The sequence below is a fragment of the Pan paniscus genome, chromosome 16 (assembly GCF_029289425.2).
Source record: "Pan paniscus chromosome 16, NHGRI_mPanPan1-v2.0_pri, whole genome shotgun sequence".
NCBI classification, from domain to species: Eukaryota; Metazoa; Chordata; class Mammalia; order Primates; family Hominidae; genus Pan; species Pan paniscus.
Window position 1 is genome coordinate 82,486,203 of NC_073265.2, and position 18,218 is coordinate 82,504,420.

Consider the following 18,218-nt stretch of genomic DNA (forward strand, 5'->3'; position numbering starts at 1 on the left):
TCTTTTTTTTTTTCTATGAGTACATGGTACTGTTTAGTTTCCAGTTGAAGAATATTTAGAGTTTTCTTAATGTTTTGTTGTTGCAAATAATGCTATAGTGAATACTTTATTATGCCTGTTTAGGTGTATATCAATAGGATTAATTCCTACAAGTAAAACTGTTAATTCCTACAAGTAAAATAGTTTGATAGCTATTTCCAGTTTGCCCACCAAAGAGATACTACCAGAACAACATGCTGTGTATGTGTTTTTATATCAGGTAATCCTGATGAACATTTGTAAAACATTCACGTTCTTTCCCATAAATGATTGAGGATTATCAGCATTAGAATGACCTTCCTGTTGAAAATCCAGATTTCTAGTGAATTAGAATTTCAGGGAGTAGGGCCCAAGAATATGCATGTTTAACATTCCCCAAGTGAAATGTTACATTCTGATGTATGAACCACTGCTCTGGGAAATACTGTTACATAAAGTAGACACCAAATGATAAAGTGAAGACTTAGCCTTTTGTTTCTCTTCTCATTTTAGAACAGTGCCCAAACCTCGTGTTAAAAAGCAGCCGAAGACTCAGCGTGGAAAGAGAAAAAAGCAAGATTCTTCTGATGAGGATGATGATGATGACGAAGCTCCCAAAAGGCAGACTCGTCGAAGAGCGGCTAAAAATGTTAGGTAAGTTGTACCCCAGAAGTGTTTCACTGGTGTGATGTGATAAAGTAGTTGGTTAGATTTTGGTTCTCATAAGTCCGGGGTTGTGCACTTAATAGATAAAAATAACAACCTATGTCCTGAAGTTGTTTTCAGAAATCTGGTTAGCTTTCTTGCAAAAAGAATGGTATTGAGCCAAGGGGAATATGAAAAGAGTAGCAATAGCTCATTTGAAGCCTTCATTCCTAAAAAACACCACAAGTTCGTGTCCTGTCCAATGGTGACTTAGTGGCATTATCTTCATTTCATAACATTTTTTTCCATTAAAGATATTTGGATTATATTCCTACTTCTGAATTGCTCTTTGAATCACAGACATTTTTCTGAGGTTCAGCCTAACGTATTGCTACTTGAATCTGATTTTATCAAGTACTAATAGGATATGAAGCATTAATAGGAATTATCATTAGTGAAATAGGCCAGGCGCAGTGGCTCATGCCTGTAATTCCAACACTTTGGGAGGCCGAGGCAGGCAGATTGCTTGAGCCCAGGGGTTTGAGACCAGCCTAGACAACAGGGCGAGACCCTGTCTCTACAAAAAATAAGAAAAAGCCCAGTGTGGTGGCGGCATGCACCTGCAGTCCCAGCTACTTGGGAGGCTGAGGTGGGAGAATCCTGGGAGATGGAGGTTGCAGTGAGTTGAGATCACGCCACTGCACTCCACTCTAGGCAAAAAAGCTAGATCCTGTCTCAAAAAGAAAAAGAAAAATGAAATAAAGGAACAGATATATGCAAACACTAGTAGTTTACTTTATAGAAATCAAGTTTTTTTTTTTTTTAGATTTTACAGATTTCTTTTGTTCTTCATAGAGATGGTGAAAATGAATCCTAGAGATATTCATAACTTATTCAATGTATCCAGTTAATAATTCCAAAGCTAGGACTAGGCTTTGAGTATGCTAGTATATAGCCTAGCACTTTTTCTTACTGTATCTGTACTACATCCAGGATTGTTTTTCTTTCTTGTGACTCAATCATTCATTGTTAATACATGATAGGAAGTTACATATATATATATAAATTTTTTTTTTTTTTGAGACGGAGTCTTGCTGTGTTGCCCAGGCTAGAGTGCAGTGGCTCGATCTCGGATCACTGCAACCTCCGCCTCCGGGATTCAAGTGATTCTGCTGCCTCAGCCTCCAGAGTAGCTGGGATTATAGGCGCCCGCCATGCCGGATAATTTTTGTATTTTTAATGGATATGGTCACCATGTTGGCCAGGCTGGTTTCTAACTCCTGACCTTGTGATTCACCTGTGTCAGCCCCCCAAAGTGCTGGGATTACAGGTGTGAGCCTCCGCGCCTAGCCAATATTTTTCTTTTTTTAAACCAGGAAGTATTTGTGTTGAAGCTTCCAGCAGTTTGGGAATACTTAAATTTCATATTCTTATTACTGGGAGACAACATACAGGGTTGACATTTTTAATTTTAGAAATATTGTTTCTCTTTTTACCTGATGAAATAGTAGCAAATTTTTTCTTCCATTATGCTTTTTCTTTTTTTTGTGGTAGTCTACTTGTTTACATAATAATCTGATACTAAAAAATGAAAAAAATAGAAGTTTCCTTATAGTTTTCTATATCTTGCTTATACAAATTAGTATAAATACAGAATTTTTATTTTCAAATTGAGTTAGACTCCCTACAGTTGTTTAGGAGCATACATCAGCACTTAGGAAAAAAAAGTAAGCTTTGAGCCTACTGTAAATGGCAGATCTATAAAACAACATGCTTTTGGAACCAAAAGGGTGTGGTTTCTTATTCTAGTGACGGTTATATGTGGCAGTTTAATTCTGAAGAGATCATTTCTCATTTATTCAGCATTATTCCTCTTGCAGTTACAAAGAAGATGATGACTTTGAGACTGACTCAGATGATCTCATTGAAATGACTGGAGAAGGAGTTGATGAACAGCAAGATAATAGTGAAACTATTGAAAAGGTCTTAGATTCAAGACTGGGAAAGAAAGGAGGTATGTGTATTTGGGGAGCAAATTACATTTTATGTATGCTCAGTAAGGCTTAGATTTTAGGTATTTTAACTCTGATGTGATGAATTTTAGTCTGCTCCTGTATTTGTTGTGATATGTAGAAGTCTTTCTGACCCAGTGTTTCAGAGCTGAGGAGAAAGGTATGTGTCCACTATGTCTTTAAGATTTTAAATTAAGCTAGTATAGATAAGTGTCAATGTTTTATACAGCAGTGATATAGCAGAGATACCTGCGAATTAACATTAAGCAAATCCACCTTTGGTTATTTGTTTCTTAAGCTCCTTGTGAAAATATCAAACTGGTTAAATAAATATTTTGGTAATATTGAAGATTTTTAAATATCTAATTTAGATATCTCATAACTAAGTTGCATTCAAGTAAACTTTCTGTAAAGGAAATACCAAAATAATACTTAATGCTTTTTCTTTTGGCTTTTTTTTTTTTCTTTTTTTCATTCTGGCTTCTATTGAGGTTAAGAAAGTTAACCGGGGACTTCAAGTATGGGAGGTTGGAGGAGGATATTTTGGTGTTCTATCCTTAGTCTTGGAGAGAGGGATTTGTTTTCCGAGTTAGTAAGGGACCAAAACAAAAGGATGTTGCTGCTCTGTTTTTATTGTTTTTGAATAAGGGATTTCTTTGATTTCACCTGCAAATTTAGGAATATGTAAAAATTGGGTTTACATTTTTAAAATATTTGAAATTTTTGATTGAGTCCGTTCTGTGTTGTTTGTGAGTTTGTACTTATTTCAAGTTGAAGTATTTTGGTGCTTCATCCACAAAGGGAGTCTTCAGAGAATTGCATTCTTGGGAAGCTTTTTAATATCTGGTGTAATATACTCTCTTTCAAGTGTACTTAATCCTTTTGCAGCCACTGGAGCATCTACTACTGTATATGCGATTGAAGCTAATGGCGACCCTAGTGGTGACTTTGACACTGAAAAGGATGAAGGTGAAATCCAGTACCTCATCAAGTGGAAGGGTTGGTCTTACATCCACAGCACATGGGAGAGTGAAGAATCCTTACAGCAACAGAAAGTGAAGGGCCTAAAAAAACTAGAGAACTTCAAGAAAAAAGAGGACGAAATCAAACAATGGTATATTTCCCATCATGGATTAAAGAAATATATTTGCAGCCTGAAAGAAGGGAAGGTTTTAAAATAATGCATGGAGATCACAGCTATCTAGAATCTCAGATATTGCTTTGATCATCTAAACATGGAGCCATTTACAATTCTATTTTATAAGATTGTCACCTTCAGATACTATATTTTTATATGTGGCTACCAAGTTTTTGGAGTTAACTAGCTTATGGAGTGTTATTCACACATTCTTTAGTTTTCACAATAAATGCATGAGATTTGTACTGTTATTACCCATTTTGTAGATGGGGAGAATATGGCACACAGCAATTCTGCGGGTGGGCTCAGGATTTGAATTCTGATGCCCTGAATCCAGAGCTCATTCTCTTAAGCACCTTGTTATTTTCCTGTAGTTAGGCTGGGGTGGCTTAGATGTAGAGAGTTAATATTCTGGAACTCTCTGGGTTATGATATACTTAAAACTAATTCTGGTTTTATACAATTTGCAGAAATGATGTGAAGGAAATGATTAGGTAACTACTGAAACTGTGATAGTCCTCGTGTGTTTAGTTTACTTACAGCCTTGAATGTCTGGGTGTTGTATATGGGAAATATGTGGAGCTATAGCACACAAAAACCTAAACTGGGTAATAATGGTATCAAGTTCAGCCTGAAGACATACCTGTCTGTGTGGTGTGATTAGCCTATTTTTGTGTCTGGAATGTGCATAGATTTTTGTGTCTGGAATGTGGACAGTAATTCTGGTTTTACTACTGTGCAAAATGTGCTACTTTAGTAAATTACATGTTTTTTCTTTGACTCAAAACTGAAACTGTGTACCCCTTAGATGGTGAGGTAGGCTTGTAAAGCAGTTAGAAATTTGAAATCCTCTGAAATATAATAATTCTAATATTAAGTTGCTGCTGTTGTCATCTGAAAGGTTTTGGTAATAAGAATAACTAGTTTTCCAAGTAATGTTTAATCAATCCTAAAACCCATATATATATAAGAAAAGGCATACAGTTTTATTATCCTGATTTGTTGAGATGTATGAATTTGCCACATGAATCTATCACATAAAAGAGTTATTTTTGGGTCTCTTTTTAGACAGGACACATCAGAGGCAGGTAACTGGTATATCCTTCTATGAGTGTAAGGTTTTCAGTGTTCTCTAAAAGTGTTTTTTTTTTTTGTTTGTTTGTTTTGTTTTGTAAAATCTCTGGCCTAATTACTAGTAAAGATTACTTAAGGGGCAGATGGGAGTAAAAAATAGGTTTTCTTTTCCACCTTTGACTTTTGCTTTGATGTATGTGGATCCCCAGACTTTAGTTTATGTGTACTTTTTCTGTCTGTCTGCCATTCAGGTTAGGGAAAGTTTCTCCTGAAGATGTAGAATATTTCAATTGCCAACAGGAGCTGGCTTCAGAGTTGAATAAACAGTATCAGATAGTAGAAAGAGTAATAGGTAAGTACATGGTAACTCACTTCAGCCATATTTGAACTTGAGGAATAGTGGCTTTTGCTTTTGGAAGTAATGTAAATTTTAAAAATGCACTTTGGAGACTAGACACGTCCTAGATTTATTTTAAAGGAAAAGCTAAGAAGATTTGCTGGTAAATTTGGATGTGGGGGTGAGAGAAAGAGGTGTTAAGTCTGACCTCAAGATTTGTGGCCTAAACATGTAGAAGTTTAGAGGTACCATTTACCGAAGTGGAAAGATGAAGGGAAGAGCTGATCATTGGAGTGGAAACCAAGAGCTTAGTTTGATATTTGTAAGTTTGATTTACTTCTTAGTCATCTAAGTGGAGAATATAGTGAAGGCTGGAGCATATGTGAACCTGGAGCTTAGAACTCTTTAGTCTGGGCTGGAGATTTAAATTTGGAAATTTATCAGTATTTAGATAGTATTTAAAGGCCAAGATTGAACAGGACCATCAGAAATAGAGTATCACATGGTAAGAAGAAGTAGTCTGAGAGCATTTCACCTTTTGGAAGTCAGAAAGAAGCTAGAAAGGAGACTGAGAGAACAGTCGGTGAGACAGGAGGAGAGCTGAGAGAGAGTGGTGTACTGGAAGCCAAGTGATTCACATAGCCAGGAGAGAGGAAGTGCTGTCAGTCAAGGACGATTAGGACTGAGACTTGATCTGTGAATTTGGCACTGGCGAAACGCATCCATGGAGTGGTGGGGGTGTGGCCTGATTAGGGTAGGTTCAAGAGAAAATGAGAGGGGATAGCAAGTATAAACAACTCGTTGGGGGAGTTTTCTTACAAAGGGGAACAGAGAAGTGTAGTGTCAGCCTGAGAGAGAGATGAGAAAAAGAATATTTTTCTTCTTCTTCTTTTTTTTTTTTTTTTTTGAGATGGTGTCTTGCTCTGTTGCCCAGGCTGGAGTGCAGTGGCGTGATCTCAGCTCACTGCAACCTCTGCCTCCCAGGTTCAAGTGATTCTCCTGCCTCGGCCTTCCCAGTAGCTGGGATTACAGGCACCCCCCCACCCCCACCATGCCCGGCTAATTTCTATATTTTTAGTAGAGACAGAGTTTCACCATGTTGGCCAGGTTGGGCTTGAACTGCTGGCCTCAAGCAATCTGCCTGCCTTGGCCTCCCAAAGTGCTGGGATTACAGGCGTGAGCCACTATAATCCCATTTTTTTTTTCTTTTTTAAGGTGTGAGGTAGTAGAATATATTTACATTTTATTCATAGAACCTAAAATCTTTCATTCTTCATTGTGTTTATAACTTTTCTGTCTTATTTTTTATTTGTTTAGCTGTGAAGACAAGTAAATCTACATTGGGTCAAACAGATTTTCCAGGTAAGCAAGAAATTTTATTTATAAATGTTCTTCAACATTTCAGAACAGTGTATGTTTTGCAGATTATTTTGTTTTGCCACATGATGTTTTATTGATTATGCATAAAACAATGTCATTTTTCACTTTTAATTGACAGTTGCTAATCTGTAAATTTTTTTTATATGAAATAGCTCATAGTCGGAAGCCGGCACCCTCAAATGAGCCCGAATATCTATGTAAATGGATGGGACTTCCCTATTCAGAGTGTAGCTGGGAAGATGAAGCCCTCATTGGAAAGAAATTCCAGAATTGCATTGACAGCTTCCACAGTAGGAACAACTCAAAAACCATCCCAACAAGAGAATGCAAGGTATGGTGATGGTTGGCTTTTGTTTTTTCAGGGAGAAGATATACTGATAAAGAGGATTGGACACATATGTGCTGAGAAAATATTACAAAATGAAATGATGATTGCCATTTTGAAGTGAAAGAAGGTGATTTAAATATGACATTAAAGCAAAAGGAGAGAATGAATTATTTCATGGCTTTGCTGACTTCTTTAATCTTGCAATTTACATAATTAGAAATAGAGATATTTTAGAGAATACTTGAAAGGATTTAGGCACTTTTATTTTATTTTATTATTTTATTTTGAGACAGAGTTTCGCTGTGTCGCCCAGGCTGGAGTGCACTGGCACTGTCTTGGCTAACTGCAACCTCTGCCTCCTGGGTTTAAGTGATTCTCCTGCCTCAGCCTCCTGAGCATCTGGGATTACAGGCACGCACCACCACTTCCAGCTAATTTTTTGTATTTTTAGCAGAGATGGGGTTTCACCATGTTGGTCAGGCTGGTCTCAAACTCCTGACCTCAAATGATCCACCCACCTTGGCCTCCCAAAGTGCTGGGATTACAGGCGTGAGCCACCATGCCCAGCTGCATTTAGGCACTTTAAAAGAGAAGTGAAGCCAGTTGCAGTGGCTCACACCTGTGGTTCCAGCTACTTGGGAGGCTGAGGCGGCAGGATTACTTGAGCACAGGAGTTTGAGGCCAACCTGGGCAAGACTGTGATACCCGTTCTCTAAAAAAAAAAAAATAGAGAGTGGGAAGTGATAGAAAAGGCGAGTGTCTTTGAATTCTAAGTTAGAAATGAAATATATGGGCTTATTTGCTAGATTGGCTGAATACATCCTTTCCTTGGAATTTATTCCATCAGGAAACTGATGTGCTTGGGTCCTCAGTAATGAAATATCAGACAAGTGATACGTCTCTGAAAAGTTGACATTCATGTTAATGGCACTAGAATTCTATCTGTGAAAACCAGTATTTAATTGCCAAAGAGTGTGATAGGGAAAATGTGGTCAGAGAAGCACCAATGTAGAAGTCTCTGAGCTCCAGTGGTCATTGAATGGGTTTTAAGAGGAAGTTGTGGTTGTTGAACTGCATCTGGCCCTTGTATAATGGATTGGTGCTGCTGGCTATACAGACAAGAGGGGGCCCAGGGTATTGCCCTCCTATGAAAGGTATCAAGAGAAAGATTCTTATAGTTCAATAGGAGAACTAGACCCCAGGGGTGAGGAGAAGAGGAATGATGTTGACAAGTACATCAAGGTCAAAGTGTGTGTGTCTTGGCTACCTCGAAGGGTATTTTGACTTTATCTTCTAGGTATTCGTACAACTGAGTACAGTGGCATTATGAAATAGTTTTATTTAGAAAGCTTCATGTAATAGCAGTATATAGGAGACTCTGGAGTAAGTAATTATTAAAGCCAGAAGGTCCAGCCAGTAAGATGTCATTGAAGTCCATGAATGAAGAAGTAGTGTGAGGACAAGGGAAGTAACAGTGGCATGGAAGGAGTGGATGGGAGAACAGTTAGGGGTTAGGTTTGGTAGGAGTGGATGGATGGCTGGGTTTTGGAGTTGAGAGTAAGCAGTCGGATTCCATTCACTGCCAGCCACCCTCATAGAGAGCTGAACACATCAATAACCTTATCAAATATTCTTATTAGAATGATACTTCTCATAATGTGTGCTATAGAGCACTAATCTTCAGAGAAACGTCCCCTGAAAAAAGACTTTTGGCCATGTAACTTTGGGATACATCCCTGAATAAATTTCTCCTGTAAATTCACGCTATGGACACACATTTCAGACTTTGAAAAGTCATGAGTAAAGAAATTGTATAACTTTTTGATCGGTTGTTTCCTAAACTGATTTGGCCACAGAATCCACATTTTATGCAAACCATAGAGACTGACCTCACTAGAATGCTATCCTTTAAGCTTCTGGGGGTGAAAACAACCTTCCCTTCAGAAGCTTGTTGTTTCTGAAGGGAAAACCAAATTCACGCAATTAAAGGGTTTAAGGTAGATGGGCTGCATTTCTGAATTTACAAATCCTGTTATGGTGAAGATCAACTGTATTTAGCATATGACAGCCGGAGGCAATGTTTTGTACTCTTTAGAATAAGATAACATAAAGATAGTTGTTTCTGAAAATAGGAGACTCTCACTGCCATATAATAGACAAGACCTAAAGTGCTATTTAATGATGTTCATAGACTTATTTCAGGAAAGGGGCAAGTTAACTAAAAATATTTTATTTGAGGATGAACTAACTCTATCTTATGGAATATTAACCATGAAGAAAGGGGTGATGGAGTGAGGTGGTGATTCACACACATGAAATTTAAGTTTTTGGCCAGGCGCGGTGGCTCACGCCTGTAATCCCAGCACTCTGGGAGGCCGAGGTGGGCACATCACGAGGTCAGGAGATCGAGACCATCCTGGCTAGCACGGTGAAACCCCGACTCTACTAGAAACACAAAAATAGCCAGGTGTGGGTGGTGGCGGGCGCCTGTACGTAGTCCCAGCTACTTGGGAGGCTGAGGCAGGAGAATGGCGTGAACCCGGGAGGCAGAGCTTGCAGTGAGCTGAGATTGGGCCACTGCACTCCAGCCTGGGTGACAGAGCAAGACTCCATCTCAAAAAAAAAAAAAAAAAAAAAAAGAAATTTAAGTTTTTATGCTTTGATGCTGAATATGTGAATTGTGGCTAGCGTTTTAACATAGTAGCAGTAAGAAAATTTTCTCAGACTTGGGCTTTTGTTTTTCAGGCCCTGAAGCAGAGACCACGATTTGTAGCTTTAAAGAAACAACCTGCATATTTAGGAGGGGAGAATCTGGAACTTCGAGATTATCAGCTAGAAGGTCTAAACTGGCTAGCTCATTCCTGGTGCAAGTAGGTAGAAAAACATGAGTGCAATTTTCCTTACTGTTTCTGGCTTCTTTATTGTTAGATGTCAAGATTTTTTTTTCTTTTTTCACACCCTTATTGTATCTCAACCAAGAAATCTTTATACTGCATATTACAGAAATAAAAGATGATTGAGAGAAATGCTTCCTGGGAGTTTTTATGTATGTGTAATACCATTTTATTCTGATCTAAAGAATACTTTGTTATTTCATTATTTGGTGGGTAATTTGTCATAGCCAGAAACCTGTATCATCATATGTTACTCATGAGTTGTAAATAGCAAGTTAAGTCACCCAAATCTTTAATGTGGAAGGAGTTACTCAGAAGAAATAAGAAAATGTCTTTTTCACGTGTATTTTCTTTCTAGGCCAGGGAAGCCTTTAAATTAATTTCCTACAGTAGTGCTGTAGAGAGTGTGATTCCCCTCCCTTCACTCCACTCCCTACCAATATAGTCTGTAGGATTATCCTGTTCAGAGGAAGGTTGAACCTGTGAAAGTATCCATTTTATAATAAGACCACATTAATCTTGGGGGGGCGAAAAAAAGATGAGACAGTGATAGCACTGGAGGTTTAAAGGTACTTTTGGGAAGTACTTATAAATTTCCTTCACCAATTTCAAGTAGTTCCTAATTACTAAGTGCTAGGCGTTAGAAACAAATGCTTGTTGCTCGGTGCTGAAAAGAACTAGTGCTCAAGGAATTTTCTCAGCAAGGCAATTTTACTTTCTGCAGAAAGGGTGCTTCTTGGAAGCCTAATTGTCATGAGAGCACACCAAACAAAGAAAAGCAGAGGTTTTTATCCCTGACTCATTGGGTTCTTACTGCTGCGTCCTGTCTCCATTGGCTGGAGCTGGACCGCACAATCTAGACTGATTCCGATTGGCTAAAAGCTTAAAACTTTCCTAAATAGATAAATGCACAGTGGAAAACAAAGGAAGGGGGTTGTTTACAGGAAACTAGGAGAATAATAACATTTCCAAATAAGGAAGGGTGTAGGCTGTAAGCTGGGAAATGCCTGGGCATGTTCGGACATGTCTGAGCAGTTTATAGTCCAGAACAAATAACCTGGTTAAAGTACAAGGACATAGAATGTACTTATTCCCTTACTATATTTAACAGCCACATAGGGCTTAACAAAGAGTTATTAGCAAAAAGCAAGGGAGCTTGAAGGAAGTTAATTTCTAAAAGAAACTGTTATTTCTAACACTTGTTATTCTTTAACAAAAAGGGAAACTTTGAAGAGGAACTTTTTACTTTTCACATGCGGATCCATTGGTCCTCGAGAATTTAACAGTGAACCTATATAGATGTATTTTGCTGTCCTTACAGAACATGCAGTGTAAGAAGTACCTTTAATGCCAACCTACACACTTCTTTCCCGAAGTACCCAATTAAGTGCAAATGCTTAATGTCTTTAGTGTTTTATAGTAAAGCAAAAAATCCTTATTTAGAATTTAGAAGTACAGGCCTGTGCAACATGGCAAAACCCCATCTTTACCAAAAAATACAAAAATTAGCTGGACACGGTGGCATGCTTATGTAGTCTCAGCTACTTGGGGGCTGAGGTGGGAGGATCGCTTGAGTCCAGGAGGCCAAGGTTGCAGTGAACCATTTTCGCACCATTGCACTCCAGCCTGGGTGACAAAGTGAAACTTCACCTTAAAAAAAAAAAAAAAAAGGACAGCTTAAAAAATATTTTTCCCCTCAATGCTGAAAGGAAGCTTTCTAGTTATAGAGATGCATTTACAGTGACTTTTCCCCAAGTGAACCATCTCCTACTTTTTATCTGATAAAATCTAGTACAATATTTAATACTCAGTTGTGAAAATTAGGTGTCTTGAGAAGATTGAGAATGTGGGTTTGATATAATGATTCTGAATTGCTTAAAAATGATTTTTCCTTTTAGAGGATAGTGGGACCTAATTCATCTAAATGACAGTTAATAAAAGTTAGATGAACTTTAATTGTGATCTAATCCTCTCATTTTATAATTGAAGGCTCTTAGGAACAAAGGTGCCGTGTACCCATCCAGAGTCACATGGTGTTTTGTGTACAGTCCTTGGCCAGCATTTTTTAGTCTTTTTATTTTTTAGTTTTTTTGAGACTGAATTTTGCTCTGTTGCCCAGGCTGGAGCGCAGTGGCGTGATCTTGGCTCACTGCAACCTCTGATTCCCAGGTTCACGTGATTCTTCTGCCTCAGGCTCTTGAGTAGCTGGGATTACACGCACGCACCACCATGCCTGGCTAATTTTTGTATTTTTAGTAGAGACGGGGTTTCACCATGTTGGCCAAGCTGGTCTTGAACTCCTGACCTCAAGTGATCTGCCCGCCTTGGCCTCCCAGAGTGCTGGGATTACAGCCATGAGCCACCGTGCCTGGCCAGCATTTTTTTACTTTAAACCAAAGGAATAAAAATCAGTTGAAAAGGGCTCAAGCACCTGTTAAGCCCTGGTCACAGGAATGTTACTACATTACATAATGTGCTATTTTGGTCTGGTTCCAGAAAAACAGGTGAATCAATTCAAACCTACTGTAGTCTGTATATGTAGACAATGGCATTTTCTAGGGGCAGGAAATACTGGAGAAACTTAACTGTGCTTCCTCCTGAATAGTATTGAAAAGTGAGGGAAATAAGAAGGAAATTACTCAAAGGAATATACTACGTCGTTTAAACTGTGTAGAAAATTAGGTGTACCTGAGATGTATAGGGATATGGCTTCATCATTCTCCCTTCCCCAAGTGTGATCTTCTTAGTTTCTGTATTTCACCCTTTAAACTAGCTAGTTTGTAGAACACAGAAGGTATTTTTAGAAATTATGTCTTTTTGGTGAATTAAATGTCTTGTTTTTTGAATCAGTTAGGTTGCCTTTAACTCATAAATTACTTTTAGTTCTTTCTGATTTGCTGATTAAGCACATATTATATATATGTGCAAACTTTCAGTGTCCTTATTTTCCAGAACCTTTTTATAATGTTTGCAATCTGATGTCTTACATGTAATCCTAATTTCCTGCCAAAATGACTGTGTTCTGTTTCCCAAATATATTTTCCTAACTCTGGCTGTTTCTTCAATTTTAAATATTTTTCTTAGATATTCTTTTTCCATTAATATCCTGTTGAAATCTAGCCCATTTTGTAGAGTAGTGTTTCTCAAACTGTGGTTTTAAGGTAGTGCTTCCCAACCTTTTTGGCACTAGGGACCGGTTTCGTGGAAGACAATTTTTCCACAGGCTGGGGAGGAGGGAGGGGGATGGTTTCTGGATGATTCAAGCACATTACATTTATTGTGCACTTTATTTCTATTATTATTACATTATACTATATAATGTAGAATCAGTGGGAGCCCTAAGTTTGTTTTTCTGCAACTGGACGGTCCCATCTGGGGGTGATGGGAGACAGCAACAGATCACCAGGCATTAGGTTCTCATAAGGAGTGTGCAATGTAGATCCTTCACATGTGTAGTTCATAGTGGGGTTCATGCTCCTATGAGAATCTAATGCCGTTGCTGATCTGACAGGAGGCAGAGCTCAGGCACTAATGCCAGCAATGGGGAGCGGCTGAAAATACATATGAAGCTTCCCTCCCTCACCTGCTGCTCACCTTCTGCTGTGCAGCTGGGTTCCCGAGTGGGGAATCCTGGTCTGGTCTAAGGAATACTTGAGTCAGAATCTCCAAAGGTGTTTGTCAGCCCTTTTCCATATATTGTTTAGTATATCTAGGGTGGGGTCCACAAGTATGATCTGTAGCCTACCCCTGCTTTAGACCAAAGTGTATTTAAAACAAGCCCCATGCACCTGTACATGTAGGTCTAGGAAATAGTGTGTGTGGCATTAAACAACCCAGTGGCCTGCAGTGGAATGGGGTGGGCCAGCCATAGGATTCACCAGCGGTGCTGATAGCTTTCTCTATTGATGGAGTCTAAGGTTACATGCTTGTCTTCACTTTTTACAAAGCCTGTCTTCTCAGTGATAAAAGATAGCCTATGGAAGGTGATGTGAAAAGCCTAAAGGTAAAGAGTCTGACAAGGCTGTCATAGTAATCCAAGTCTAGGTAGGCCACTTGTTCTGCTTTTTATGGTTTCTACTTTCTTCCTTATGTCGAAAGCTGAAATAATTGCAGATGAGAAGAAATACATTTGAGGCTTATGAATGACACCTTGCTCGGCTGTTATTGTGAAGCATTGGTGTCATTGCTGTTTATGTACATTCTGTGTTTTGGTGAACTAATGATTTTTTTGTTTTTATTTATTTTTTCTTTCTGCAGAAATAATAGTGTAATCCTTGCTGATGAAATGGGCCTAGGAAAGACCATCCAGACCATATCATTCCTCTCCTACCTGTTCCACCAACACCAGCTGTATGGCCCCTTTCTTATAGTCGTCCCTTTATCCACCCTCACCTCATGGCAGAGAGAGTTTGAAATCTGGGCACCAGAGATTAACGTAGTGGTTTACATAGGTGACCTGATGAGCAGAAATACGGTGTGTAAACAAAAAGAGCTGGGATAGAATCTGTGTTATAAATGTAATTTAGAAATTGACTTAAAGCCTTTAGTAGATCATCAGTAAAATTTTTGGTTATTATTCTGATACTGTGCTGTGTTCTCAATATTAGGAGGTTTATCTATCACAAAAGTGCAACTCAGATGTTCTTTAACAAATATGCTTACTAGTTAAAAAGCAACAGCAGTATGTGAGTGGGAATCTCTTTTAGCTGGGTTGCAATATTAAATTTTTCTTCTCTCTGCCCTTTTTACTTCTAAGATTGCTTTATATGAGATAATATGGAGTTAATACTTTGTGTAATATTAATATTATTTTTGCTTTCTCAATAGACATATTACTGAAAATAATCATTCTTCGAATTTCTTAATTTCTTTATATATAATATATAATAATTTATATATTTATATAATAATTTATAAGTTATGCAACAGTGAGGTTGCATAACTTATAAAAAAGGAATAAAAGTAAAGGAAAACAAGCTATTTTAGGACTGTAGAAATAAGAATTATCCTAAACTGTTACCAAACTTTATTTGGGCATCATGAATTTAGAACACAGTGACTTAAGTTTATCTTTGTTTAGCAGATCTTTTCTTTATAGTAACTTTTTTTTAAAGCACCTACTGTGTGCTAGATGTTGCGCTGGGTGCTTTACGTGTAATACCTGTAGTCTTCATGATAGTCTTCAAAGTTGATGGCATTCTTTCCTGCTGCTGATGAAGAATTGACTCAGAGAGTCTTAACACGCGACCCTAGCAAGCAAGAATGTGGCAGAGCTCAGATTCGGACACAGGTGTTTCTGTCTAGTCTAGAGCTTTGCTCTTTCATCACTGTATATAAACTATTTCTGGGAAATTGCTTGTAATAAGAGCAAGCCATTAGCAATGTTTAAATATTTGAGTTGCATGTTGTAACCATATATTTTCATACAAATTCAAATTTATTTTTGGTAAATACTTTCATTAAAATTGTGTAACTTAAACACTGGCTGTTTTCATTGGCCTAATTTTGAGTTTCTAAGAATATAGTTTTAGCGTTGTTAAATCATTAGTTAACTGTTAAAGACGAAAAAAGAGAAATTTACAGGTTTACAAAATAGCTTAAAGCACTACATTCCAAAAATGATTGCAAACAAAGCAAATGAACTCTAAAAAATTGTAGTCAGAGAAGTTTTCCTTGCTATCTTCAGTTCTCCTTTTCTTTGTTCTTTTTACCCCCACTTGGTGGCGATCACCTGCAGGCACTTACTGTCTTGTTCTCCAGTTCCTAACTTGACAGCCAAACTGCAAGAGCTTTGTCATGAGTCTTCGTGCTTGCTGAGTGTCCAGTTATACTTCAGTATGAATGTGCTCATCTTTGTGTTCTTTTACATTAACGTTATTATACGTATTGCATTATATTTTCATCATATAAGCCTCCCTTTTTGTTGGGGGACATACCTCTTTGGTCTATGGTTGATGAAATTCCAAAGGTTGGAATTTGTTTTACTTGTTGATATATGTATTTTCCTATTCAAAAAGTAAATAAATCGCATTTTTAAAAGAAATTTCTAAGGATCTGGGAGATCCCTTGTTGAGTTCCAGTCACCAGGGTTCAGTAGCTGATGAAGTGCATTTTCTTCATTAGATGTGTTTCTGGGGGCCAGTTTCTTTTGATTCTGGCAATAAAGCTTTTGCTGTTCGGTGGTCAGTGTTTTAATTCTAACTCTTACTGCTTTATAGTTTGGTTGCTTAGGTCATTTTAGAATGTGAGATATTCATTGAATTCTAATCAGATTTATTTTTTATTTGGCATGTTTCTATTACATCAATCACAAAACTTATGTGATATAGAAAGGTAGAAGTAGAAATTATGTCTTAATTATGTTTTTTTCTTATAGATACGGGAATATGAATGGATTCATTCCCAAACCAAAAGATTGAAGTTCAACGCACTTATAACAACATATGAGATCCTCTTGAAAGATAAGGTGTGTAATTAATATCCAAAAGGCTAAATCTTTTCCAGTGCGACTTGCCCAGATGGTAGGGTCTTTTACTGTTCTGTGGAGCATGTTAAAAATAAATACATGAAAGTTAAAAATAAAAAACAAATGGTAGGGTCTGTACCTCCTACTTGCCATGTTACTTTTCTTCTCTTATTTCAAAAAGCAAGCAAATGAAGAACCAGAAAAATTACTTTTCAAAGGATATTAACGTTATAAATAGAAAACAGAACCCTATAGATGAGGGGACCTTAGGTCACCAAGTCCAATTGAATTAAACAGAATGAAAGGGTATTGAATAGGTCAGTAACTTACCTGAGATTATTGTCAGTCATTGGATGCCATCTCAGGTATTTCCCTTGAATGTCATCTTAGGCATTTCCTATTGTATCATTGTTAAGGCATTTCTCCAGAAAAGATGATGTGAATGGTCTTTGTGAGGAGGACAAAAATAAGAAGCTCTTTAAATACCGCCTTTCTGCTAAGAAATAGATGTGGTAGGTAGATCCCATTGGTATTAAGTGCAAACAAGTTGAGTTTGGTGGCTCTTGGTGTTTGTGTGCTTCAGGGTTGGGGTGGAGAATAGGCAAGAGAAGGACCATAATTAAGGGGAGAATACAGAATCATGTGGTTTTTTTGTTTTATTTTTGCCCAGCATAGCAATTTTTGTGTTCTTGCTGTGGGGCATGCAGTAATAGCTGGTATAAGAGGCCCACCTATACCTTTTAGATGATGATACTCTCTTTTGAATAGCTACCAATCTGGCAACTAACAGAATAAACAGAAGAGTCCTAATATATATTGTCAGCGAAGAATAAATGTGTCTATTTATACCTTTGTAATGGTATTTATACAGAGATAATTAACACTTGAAAGCACTTGTGGGTTCCCTTCTGACCTGGTGGCTCGTTCTGTTTTGTTTTTACTTTAGACTGTGCTGGGCAGTATTAACTGGGCCTTTCTGGGAGTGGATGAAGCCCATCGGTTGAAGAATGATGACTCTTTATTGTATAAAACTCTGATTGATTTCAAGTCCAACCATAGGCTCCTGATTACGGGGACCCCTCTTCAGAATTCCCTCAAAGAGCTCTGGTCCTTGCTGCACTTTATTATGCCGGAGAAGTAAGCTCCTTCCTGTGTATTTCAAAAGATGCTAGAATGTCTGAAATGCCAATGCTTTTTAACTTTCTTAGTAGACCTTAGGGAAAACAGATGGCATGGTTTGGGGAAAGCAAAGCATCAAATGGAGGCAGGGATGGCAGTAGTAAAATGTTTCATAATCAATGAAAGTAGGCACAGAAATTAGCCTGTTAAGGAGGAAAGCAGTATTGTCTGCTGAAAGGCTGAATTAGTTAATGCACTTGGGAAATAATTGTTAAATAGATAACATCAGACCTTTTCACTGTTGGTATAAGATAATCAATATAAGTAAAATGAAATATACAAGGTACACAAGCACTGAAAAGTATGTTATACTCAAATATCTGATAACCGAAGCATCAATTTTACATCTTATTCACATATTATTAAAGAACTGTGGAATGTGTTTATTGAAAAGATTTTTATGGGAGAGATGATATGCACATTTCATAAAACTTAAAATTATCCAATGGTATTCAGCGATACTTAGAATAACATCTATATTCATTAATTTGGAGGACTCCACTCAGTCTGGCCCCTTGACAATAGTCTGATTCCTCTCATCCACTTTCTCCATTACTCATTATGCTTCAGCCATTCTGGCCATCTTTCTGTCCCTTAAACATGCCAAGCCATTACTATTCCTTCTTGACTAGAACTATATTTCTTCTTGTCTTCACATGGCCAACCACCTTAATGCTTCAGCTCATCTTAAACGACCACCTCCTTACAGAAATCTTTGCAGATTGCCTAACCTAAAGTAGCCCTTTA

General features: G+C 37.7%; 1 protein-coding gene across 13 annotated transcripts in view; it reads left to right on the forward strand.

The window, feature by feature from the left end:
• The window catches only part of CHD2 (chromodomain helicase DNA binding protein 2), a 144,752-nt gene that overhangs the window by 56,145 nt on the left and 70,389 nt on the right, over window positions 1-18,218 (forward strand). For 11 of the 13 annotated variants that reach the window (XM_063597148.1, XM_063597151.1, XM_034939460.4 and 8 more), the window contains 10 exons: window positions 532-672; window positions 2,544-2,677; window positions 3,564-3,789; window positions 5,139-5,239; window positions 6,542-6,586; window positions 6,757-6,935; window positions 9,678-9,802; window positions 14,084-14,300; window positions 16,203-16,292; window positions 17,239-17,429. In XM_063597148.1, coding sequence (XP_063453218.1) covers window positions 532-672; window positions 2,544-2,677; window positions 3,564-3,789; window positions 5,139-5,239; window positions 6,542-6,586; window positions 6,757-6,935; window positions 9,678-9,802; window positions 14,084-14,300; window positions 16,203-16,292; window positions 17,239-17,429 — 1,449 coding nt within the window. Of the gene's footprint in view, window positions 1-531; window positions 673-2,543; window positions 2,678-3,563; window positions 3,790-5,138; window positions 5,240-6,541; window positions 6,587-6,756; window positions 6,936-9,677; window positions 9,959-14,083; window positions 14,301-16,202; window positions 16,293-17,238; window positions 17,430-18,218 lie in introns of those variants that run through there. The other 2 variants (XM_055098218.2, XM_055098219.2) reach the window with 1 other exon arrangement.